At 34.9% G+C, this 11,662-nt stretch overlaps 1 protein-coding gene across 1 annotated transcript; it reads left to right on the top strand.

The window, feature by feature from the left end:
* Positions 1–6,635: 6,635 nt before the first annotated feature.
* On the top strand, positions 6,636–7,325 carry LOC103578321 (uncharacterized). Its single transcript, XM_008559343.1, has one exon. It carries the CDS (start codon positions 6,636–6,638, stop codon positions 7,323–7,325), a length of 690 nt encoding a protein of 229 aa, XP_008557565.1.
* The last annotated feature ends 4,337 nt before the right edge of the window (positions 7,326–11,662 follow it).

The raw sequence follows: 11,662 nt of genomic DNA, 5'->3' as shown, positions 1-11,662 counted from the left end.
GTGTACGATATCGTACAATTGTTAGACGTCAAGACTCGTAAGGCTTGGGAGATTCATCTTGGGTCTACTACGGAGTACCCGGCCTACGAATAGCTCAAGACATTTCTAACTAGCTCGGCAAGAGCTCTTGAGAGTATGGAGAGCCAGCTATCTTCGAAGAAGTCACCTCAAGCTAAGACCTTCTCATAAGCGCCCGTTGGAAGGAGTTATGCGCAGGCATCTCAACCAGCTCACTCTCATCTTGTGCAGTCCGAACCTCCTCAGGCTATTCACTCATCTGCGACTGTACTGAACATCTCAACAAGGCCAGACTTGAATAATCATTGTAGTGCTTGTTCTAAAGCTCACTACATTGCTTTCTGCCCATCATTCACTTTACTCAGTTACGACGACAAGATGAAGATCGTAATACAAGAGCGCTTATGTGTCAATTGCCTTGGACGACACAACCTACACAAATGTAACATCCCAAGGGGTTATAAAAATTTGTGAAGAGCGTCATCACACTCTTCTCCACCAAGGACCCAAGGCAACTCCAGCAGCCACGCAAGTCACCTCAGCAGCTTCTCAAGTCACTACTCCAGCTACTACCAGCACAGCTCAACCACTATGAAAGTTAGGTAGGACTTATCGGAGCCTACGTCGACTTCTCAAGAGACAGTGTAATGCGTCCACTCAGACTAAATTCATCTTTCCAACTACTGTCTCTACGTCTTCTCAAATAATTAATCAAGAACAGACTTCTAAAACAATTCAACAACCGACTTCTCAATCGGTTCAATAGCAGACTTCTTAGTAAATTAAAGACTTGACGTCTCAAACAAGTAGAAAACAGACTTCCCGTCTAGTGTCAACAGTTCAATCACGACCAGCAGTGCTACTAGCTACCTGCGAAGTAGTTGTCATATCACTAAACAACTCTCAACATCAAGCTCGTTTCCTCTTAGACCCAGGCTCTGAACTAACAGTAGTTCCTTCAACACTAGTCAATAAGTTTGGACTTCTCAGGAAGCCAGCAGCAATTCCAATACTGGGAATTGGTAGCACCTCATCTGGAACCACTCAAGGTCTTGCGACGCTCAATCTACAGTCCACACATTCGCAATCTCAGGTACATTTGGATGCGCATATATTACCAAGGATTACCACTCGCATTCCATCAGTAGTGGTAACTAATCAAGACTGGCATCATATTAACAACTTAGAGTTAGCAGATCCAGACTTTCTAACACCAGAATCAATTGACATCCTCATCAATGCAGACAACCTCAGAAGCATTCTCAGAACGTCTCGTTTAGTCATGAGGGGTACATCTGAACCCATGGCTATGCATACAATTTTTGGATGGGCTGTTCTAGGTCAAGCATCCACTAACTCTCAGACTAAGCCTCTATTATCTCTTCACCTAACTTCCAATGAGGAATTGCAAGACATTCTCACTAAACTCTGGGTACAAGAGGAAGTTCCAACCACATCAGAGACACACCTCATTAAAACTGACTCAGAATGTGAAGAGCATTTTAATTCAACGCATTATCGAGACGATTCAGGTCGTTATGTTGTACGACTACCTCTCAATTCAGACGTGTCACGACTGGGTAATTTAAAACTCACAGCACAGCGATGCCTTCAACATCTTCTCAAACGACTCGACTCTGATTCAACTTTTAAGGAGCACTACGTCAAGTTCCTCCAAGAATATGAAGACCTTGGACATATGGTTACGGTATCATTAAACGCCCCAGAGCCTTCTCATGCGTATTATCTCCCTCATTTAGGAGTATTACGTGAGCAGAGCACCCCAACAAAACTCAGAGTAGTATTCAATGGATCCAGTAAAACGTCATCTCAAGTTTCACTCAATGACATTATGCATACTGGCCCAAAGACTCAATCTGACATCTTCGTCATGTTGCTCTACATGAGACAACACAAATATATCTTCATCACGGACGTAGACAAAATGTTCCGTCAAATTAAAGTTCAGGAAGACGATTGGGACCTTCAGTGCATTCTTTGGCTGGATGAAAACTCAAATGTTCGCGCATATCAATTAACTACCGTAACGTATGGAACACGGTCAGCTCCATATCTCGCTTGTCGAGTGCTGAAGCAATTAATAACTAACGAAGGCTCTAATTATCTACTTGCAGTTGATTCTATTTTCAAAGGTAGTAATGTTGATGACATCTCAGGTGGTGCAGAAATTCTAGAGCAACTCAAGACCATTGCTACGCAATTGAACGATATGTGCCTCTCAGCTTGTTTACGTCTCGACAAATGGAAAAGTAATCATCCGCAATACTCACTACCAAGTGCATCGACTCAAGACGCTCAGCCTGTTCATACATTTGAAGCTCTCACTTCAAAGATACTAGGTATCTCATGGCATCGTCATGAAGACATCTTCTTATTCCAAGGAAACATTTCCTTTAAGCAAGCCATTACGAAACGAGCGATTCTCTCTGAAGTAGCTCAACTTTTCGATCTACTTGGACTTACATCACCGGTTGTAATCAGAGCAAAAATTACGATGCAACAACTCTGGCTGGAAAAGATTGGTTGAAATGAGCCACTAACGCCAGAAATAATTCATCAATAAGATAAATTTCGGGAAGACCTCAAGACACTCTCGACAATCAAAATACCCAGATGGTTGCATTTGCATTCTCAAGCCTACTCAATACAAATTCATAGGTTCTCAGACGCCTCTCAGCTAGCAATCGCAACAGCAGTCTATCTCAGAGTAACATACTCAGATAACTCTTCAGTCGTCAATCTAGTCTGTTCAAAAACTAAAGCGGCACCTCTCAAACGGCTGACAATTCCAAGATTAGAATTATCCGCAGCTGCTCTACCTGCAAATCTCGTCAAACATACTCAGAAGACTCTCAATCTCAATGACGTGCCAATATTCCTATGGACAGACTCCTCAGTCACTCTCGCATGGGTAAAAAATAATCCAATGTGGTGGAAAGAGTTTGTGGGCAACCGGGTATCAGCCATTTATGATGCTACTCCACATGCTCATTGGAGATTCACATCAGGCAAACTCAACCCAGCAGATTATGCTTCTCGGGGCTTAAGCGCTTCACAACTCATATAACATGCATTGTGGTGGTCTGGGCCACCATGGTTTTCTCAACCTCCGGAATTTTGGCCATCAGCGGTAGCACCATCTCCAGAAGAGGATTTGGAAGAAAGACCTGGCATCTCACTCGCAGTAACATCTCTACCAGCATTATGGGATCTTATTGACTTACCTCAAGTCAAATCCTTCAATAAAGGTCTCCCAAAGATACTCAGAACCACTGTAATTTTTAGCGAGCCATCTCAAGATTTGAACGAGTTCCGAATTCTAGTCTAGCCATCTCATCAATTAATCCAGCGGACTTAGAAACTGCTAAGCAGTTCTGGATTCAGACAACTCAACAAGTATACTTCTCTTCAGAAATAAAAACCATACAAGCTGGCATGGGACTTCACAAGAATGATGTTCTCTCTCGGCTGACAGCAATGGTAGACCATACTGGTATATTACGAGTTGGAGGTCGTCTACAGAATTCTCTACTGCCCGAAGACAGTGTCACGTAGCGATTCAAATTTATTTAGATTTTAATTAGTTGTAAGTTAAATATTTGAATTATGTGTTTGAATTTGAATCGTCACGTGAGCATTCCGCCATTTCGCCAATGGAGACGGCAGTCCGTGCACAGTGCTAGCGCATGCGGGCAGCGTATGAGAGAATAATAATGTAATAATTTTATTTTATAATTTAAAAATACAAACAATTGATTTTTGTTATTTATAAGTTTTTGTTTATGATTCTGAAACATTTGGGATGCATAATCTAGCGTGACATTATGCCCCAACGTTTGTTTAACATATTATTTTTATTAAACTCATTAAACTGTCATCCGACTAAGGATGTCAGTCGATGTTTGGAAAAATATTGACCGCCGGCCGGGGGAAAATCAATACCTTGGCTATATTCCCGACGTCAATTCTATGATTTTCAAGAAATTATTATCTCATTTATTAGATAAAATAAAAACATGCATATGCTATGAATAAATAGTTCATACATGAAATTAATTATTCATGTATCATTCAGGTGTCGAGAAATTATCTTTATAATTTAAAACTAGGCCCAGGGCTAGTAGAAATAATCATAATAGTAATTAAGGGCGATAGGCGCGCCACGTGGGCGACGACCAACAAGTGAAGGATAGATTAATTAAATTGGAAAGATACGGAGAGTGATTGTGCGCGGACGCTGTCTTTTGAGCAAAATTGTGCATAATTGCGTCTTATTATTTAATCTTTGATAAAAATTAAAATTGTCGCTAATATTAGCTACTAGTCGTTGTTCACCGAGTGATTGTTTGATCATTTGGATTTAATCATCGGAAGATTATTTTTTTTGAGTAAGTTGTTTTGTATTTCTTTCACCGCATATATTTTCACATGATACCCTCCCCCTGTCGTTGTTGGTCGCCGCGACGAGTGAAATTAAGTTGTTAATAATTGACTGCTGAATGATACATGGTATTTATTATAAATAATTATTGTTAATTATCGTTGGATAAGTCCTATCTTATTATTAAAAATATCCAGATATTTCTATATATATGTATATATATATATATATATATATATATATATATATATATATATATATACAGTCACTCATAACGAGACTCGACTGTATATATATATATATATATATATATATGTATATATACAGTCGAGTCTCGTTATGAGTCCGCTCGTTATGAGTCCGTAAACCAGGATTTCTACGGAAGACCTTCCCCCTCCACAACGTGAAAAAAAAATTAATTTCAGAGTCTCGATATGAGACCGTATATTCATGAAACGAAATTAAGAGTTTATTTATCATATTAGTCCTATTTACATATAAGAAACATAACACTCAAGTCAAACGGACTCATAACGAGATACTGGAAACAATCACGTACACACTCACACGCTTGAAAAGTAGGGGAAGTTCAACTCACGACTGTCGCCTGCGCTAACAGAGTGGGGGTACACAAATTCTTAGAATTATATTCCCCTACACCCCTTTATGCGGGTTCAAAACGAGACTCGATTGTATATATATATATATATATATATATATATATATATATATATATATATATATATATATATATATATACATATACATATAACATATACAGCGTAAGTAAGCGTTGCCGGTAGACATATATATATCTATAGACATATATATCTATAGAGCGCATACAGTACTTGAGCAAATTCCTCAAGTCCTGACGTCACCACTGGGGAGAAAAATTCCCCGAAGTATTAAAATTATTTTTTTTGTTTTCACTCAAAGTATTTGTATAAATATTAAGCATTATCATTTATATTTATTATTATTTAAGATGATTAAGTAACTTTACTTTTTTTTTCATTTTGATTTATTACCCCAGCGGTCAAAAATAGTATTGCAATTATTTTATTGTAAAATTGTAAATTCTTTTAACAGCGACGAATTTATCATTTTGAATGTGAGTGAGAAAAAAAATCGGTATCTTTCTCTCTCTCACAGGTGCTGAGAGATAAAATAAGAGAAAAAAATATTGTTGTTATTTATTAATTTTGGAAAAATTTCAACTGGAATAATTAATTCATTTATTCAATATTAAGATTAATAGTATTAACTAAATTAAACTATATTAGTTTATATTAAATTGAGTATAAATAATTTTCTCTAGTTACATTATTTTCCGAGTTGAGTACTGTGTTCCGATGATGCGATAATTATCTAATAAAATTTATCTCCAGTGGTAAACGTGTATAACGGTCTAAATTTTATTTTGGCAATCACCAGGTATTGTTGTTAGTAATTTAAACCCAAAACTAAATATTGTAAAAATTATTATTTGTTTTTACTATTGTTTATAAAATTAAATATTCGGAAACCAACAGCTGTCGAGGAGAATTTAATATTTATTTTCCTCTGGATCTTTTTCTACTGTTTCATTGTATTTTTTTCTACTCGCATTTATTATTTGTTTGTAATTATTTATTGTTTATTCACAGTTTTTCTATTATTTCTTTAATTTCTATTGTGTCACTCGAGTGTTTCCCGCTTCGCCACAAGTCACTTACGAGTTTCTCTTGTAAATCCCCCCTGAATAATTTTTGTCCATTTTGGAAAAACGGTCTGGCGCCTGCGTGCACTAACCCAGCCTGAGGAGCTGGTCCAGGCACGACAACAATTAATTATCATTAATAGTTTAAAAATTATTTGAATTTATTATTTTATTATAATTTAATTTTATTGTTCGTTAATATTTATTATTATTTATTTATCACGCGTGGGCGACCGCATACTCTATATTGTGCTGTTCCGCGTCTCCGTCGCGGAATTTCAGAACAGTATAAGTTATAACAGCAAACATCCAGCGATCTTGCCTAGACAAAGCAAACTCTCAGAAATAATTATTGCAGATGCTCACTCAAGATTTCTTCATGGCGGCACTCAACTGACATTAGCTCATGTCAGAAAGACTTGTTGGATCATTGCTGGCCGAGCTCCAATAAATTCCTTCATTCAGAGATGTCTCGTGTGCGCTCGACTATGTGAGGTTCGAGCTCAACAACTCATGGCTCTGCTCCCGACTTCTCGAGTAACTCCATCTCTAGTTTTTGAGCACACTGGAGTAGATTACGCAGATCCTAGCTCATTAAAGACATTTCAAGGTCGAGGTGCAAAAAGCTTCAAAGGCTGGATTGCAGTCTTTGTGTGTTTCACCACGTCAGCTATTCATTTACAAGTGGTTTCAGATTACTCCGCAGAGGAATTTCTTAAGGCCTTCCGACATTTTACAAGTCGTCGTAGAATTCGCAAGAGACTCAGAAGCGATTGCGGTACAAATTTCAAGGGAGCTGACGCTATACTCGAGGACTCATTCAGGCAATCGACAAAGTCATCTCAAGAACTTCAACGAATTCTCGCCAACGACGTTATTCAGTGGATTTTCAATCCCCCTGGTGCACCTCACATGTGTGGAAAGTGGGAAGCAGCAGTAAAGCATCACCTTCAACGAACTATCTCAGACACTCTTTTCACTTTCGAAGACTTTTCCACATTTCTTGCTCAAGTGGAAGCGGTACTCAATTTACGACCTCTTGGTGCTCTCTCAGACGACCCTGATGACATCTCAGACTTAACTCCAGGACATTTCATTCGTGGAGAAGCTCTCACTACAATACCAGAACCATCGTTATCCTCTATACCGGAATCAAGGCTTTCTCACTTCCAAAGAATCCAAGAACGATTTCAAAGATTTTAGGATAGATGATCAACAGAATGTCTTCAAGCTATAACGTGAACCGTTTTTAATTTTCACGACGGAGACGTGAAACAAACCCGAAGTCGTATGTGGTCACCCAAGTGTATTAAAAAAATTATAAATAACGATAATAATGATAACTAAAAATAATAAATGATTATAAATATATTGAAGGTGTGCCTGGACCAGCTCCTCAGGCTGGGTTAGTGCACGAGGGCGCCAGCCCGTTTTTACAGAATGGACGAAAATTATAACCAATCAGGGGAGAGATCACGGGACAAAATCTTGAGCGAGAATGTATGCACCAAGCGGAATGACAACCAAACAAATATATCATGAATAAAAATAATAATAAGGAATGATCACTGCTAAATATATCCAGGAAACAAACAAATAAATATTGGCTATCACTGGGTTCCTTTGACGAAATTATGTAATTCAAAATATATTTAAATAAACTCAACAAATGGTTACAATAATAATCAATTCAATTTAAATAATATTATTAAAATATCCACTGGGGAAACCAAATTACAAATTACAAATTTTTACCCAATATAATTAATATAAATTGTAAACAAATAAAATAATACTAATCTTTTTATTTATTTTATATTATTTACTCTGGGGAGAGAAAAACGCGGGTACTCAATATATATTTGGCAACACTGGGTTGCATACCATTAATTTATAAAATAAATTTTACCCAGAGAAATAATATTTTAAATACTGAAATAGCATATTAAAATAATAAGTGAAATACTAGCTTAAGACAAGAAGCCACACTTGCTATCCTTGTCTAATCCTCTAAGGAATTTGTTTGACGCGTCTACGTACATATGTACAGTGATTATCGCAATCTAAACGTAACGTATCGTCGCCAAATATATATATATATATATATATATATTTACATATATATGATCCATGTGTCATCATATGTGATAATACATGACTTGATATCCTTATGTATGGCTATATAATACTACAATAGGGTATGTATAGCCAAATATGCCTCACAAATGAAAATATATGTTCGACATATTGGCATATATAGTCCATCTATAACTAACAATTTTTTCGCAAGTCTATACATGGCTACACAGGAAGCATATATGGACCATGCATGTCTATAAGCTGTACGTTACCATGCGACACATTAATTTTACGATGATGCATAATTTTTATTAAACGTAATTATTATCTCCTGGCATAATAATAATCTGGTCATTTATAATTATGTCCTGACATAAATATCTTTGATTATTTGAAATTATGGTGCCACATAATAAAAATTAATTACATTATCATTGGGAGTACAGATGATTTCAATCAGGATTTATTATTATGTACTGACATAATTATAATAAGTTCTATAAAAATTATAGTCTTCATGCTAATAATATGTTGAATTCAACCTGTACTATCCTATTAGAATAAATGGGAAATTTTGAGTTTTTAGAGCTAATAATACCATCATAATATATTAATTCTTTAGATATTCAGCAATTCCGAATTAAAATTATGTACATAATAAAAATGCGAGAATTCAAATTATATCCTGAACTGAATACATCCTGAAAATTCGGAATGACAATAATGTGCATGATAAAAATGCTAGAATTAAAATTATGTATATAATAAACTGCTAGAATTAAAATTATGTACATAATAAAAATTCAATAATTATATTGATATGCTATCATAATATTTATACACTCATGCCATAAATTAAAGGAACAGAAAAATTTTAGAAATTTTTCAGTGATTTTTGTAAGGCTGTAACTTCGTGAAAAATAATCACATCGGAAAATAAAAAAAGAAATTTTAAATCTTGACATCTCTAGTTTTGACGCATTTTTAACACATTTTTTTTATACCTTCAGCCATTTCGCAAACATGAAAAATACCGCGAGACAAAAATTTTTTTAATTTTTTCTTTTCTTTGAGAGAGTCCACGGGCTGCAAAAAAATTTTTTCAGCTAAACCAATGCATGGGTCAGTTAGAAAATTTAATCAGCTTTAATTTGTATTTTTTTGAGATTCGTACGAAAACTCGTCGTTAAGATATCAGCCTTCAAACGAAAAATGATCCTTTCGGGTTTGATCATCGATATTTCAGGTACTAATGAGCGCACAGTAAATTAAAGGGCGGCGTTAAAAACTTGAATAAATTCTCTAGAAGAGCCTCTCATCATTTTTTGAAGAATTTTTTTTTTATTTTTCACATTCATTAGAAGAAAGTACAAAAAAAGACATTTTTTACTTTTTTAGTAAATCAACCGCAACTCTGCAAATATCGATAAAAAAAATAATGTTGCCAAGGACTTTTTTAGCTGAATGTACCCCCAATAATCCTGCAAATTTTTCAATTGATCTATCGAGCCGTTTTTCGGGGTGGATTCATCAAAGTTTTGCAAAACAATTAATGGAACAAGTTTTCTTCCTTTAAATGTGCAATCATAAGCAAAACGAAAAAATATTTTTTTTCGAATTTTCTCAAATTTTTGCATTCGTTACTCATCAAATGCAAGAAAAAGATAAAAAAAAAGAAAAAAGTTTCAAAAAAATGTCATAAAAAAATTTAAAAAAAAATTGCAACTTGTTCTTTTGTGTGTTGAAATTTTGTTTTCGACATTGTTCGGAAATTTTTTTCTTTTTTTTTGTTTTTCTTGCATTTGATGAGTAACGAATGCAAAAATTTGAGAAGTCGAAAAAAAAAATTTTTTTTTTAATTGATAAAAAAAATAGAAGGAAGAGCCTGCCCACTCTGGGATTGATGGAAAAGATTGCAGAATTAATTGAAGTTTTTTTTTGAGAAATTGAAAGAAAAAATAAAAAATGGCAAACTTTACGAAAATGGCACTCTATCTCAAATAAGCCAAAATTTCATAGAGTTTAATATCTAAAAATTTTTTGTATTTTTTTCTGGAAAGTACATTCAAAGACAAAAATTTAAAAAAAAATTGTCCCAATTGGTCAATTTTTGAAGAAATTATAGCTATTTAAATATATAAAGCCTTATTTTTGAAAAACTCATAACTTTATTTGGGTTGGGTAAAGAAATTCAAAAATTTCTTGAAAAATGACTTGAATGGGGTAGAAAAGGAAAAAAAAAAATTCAGCCAAAGTAGAAGGGGTCGGGATCAAAAGTGGTCTATTTGGCGTGGAATGCCGCATATACTTTTGAACTTTTTAAGTATTTTTAATATATTTTTTTTTAAAAATTTTTTTCAGAAGACACCGAACTCGAATAAGCAGCGGTAGGAGTAGTTCAGTGCTCGCCACTAGATCGCACGCAACCTCTTGTGCTGTACTTGGTTAAATATGTATTTCAGAGTTGTTATATTCTATACTTAACAACAATTCTGACACCGCTACTCTTCAGTCGTCTGATATAGTGACAAGTGCCTCTATGATGGTAATATAGTATATTCTATACTACATTGTGACAACAATGTATTTTTTTGTTTCCTTGGATAATTTTTTTTTATAATCCAGAAATATAAAGTACGTTTCAGGTGAAAAAAAAAGTAATTTTTGTTTTTAATAAATGCTCTTGGATAATCTAAAAATAATAAATTTCGGTAAATTTAAAAAAAAATTTTTTTTCAGTATTCATTTACTCTGGATACACTCTGGTTCCATTCAATTCTACAAGGTATTATTTTGATGCAAGATCGATCATTAATGACTCGAAAATTCGAATAAATTGCAGTAACGTTATATGAATATCGTACAATTTACGGTATTTTAGAAAAAAGATTTTAAGTGTTATGTTCTGGCTCTAATTAAATTTAATTAAAAATTTTAGGAAATTTTTTTTTTTTTAAGTCTCGAATTATTTATTCACCACGGTTGGCGAATAAACGGTTCGACACTTCTTAGAATCATAAATAAATTATAAATTAACAAATCGTTACTTTGTTGGCGATATTATTTTATTCATCACCAACAATGTAACGGAAATCTCTTGCGATAAAAGAATCGCCGTGATTCGTGGATAGTCTAAACAGATGACGATGCATGAGACCCGGGCCACGACGATTCTCTCATAGGAAATCTGAGATGCAACGTTAACACTTTGATGAATGTATTTAGTCGAAGAGCAGTAGGATCAGTCAGTTGATCGCGAGATCTCAAAGAGCACGAAACTCTGTACAATTAACTGACTGATCCGCCTGTCTTCATCGGTTTAAAGGAATAAGACCTAAAGTTTAACCTATGTAAAAATCTTTTGTCCAAGAACCTAAAGGGGCGAGCGCTTACTAGCTGTTCCACCCTTCCTTTGCTCTGAACGCTAATCAGCAGTTCGGGCTCCTTCTCCACCTATCATA

This window comes from Microplitis demolitor, chromosome 5 (genome assembly GCF_026212275.2).
Source record: "Microplitis demolitor isolate Queensland-Clemson2020A chromosome 5, iyMicDemo2.1a, whole genome shotgun sequence".
NCBI lineage: Eukaryota > Metazoa > Arthropoda > Insecta > Hymenoptera > Braconidae > Microplitis > Microplitis demolitor.
The sequence above is the reverse complement of the archived record's forward strand: the minus strand, read 5'-3'. Positions and strand labels throughout refer to the sequence as shown.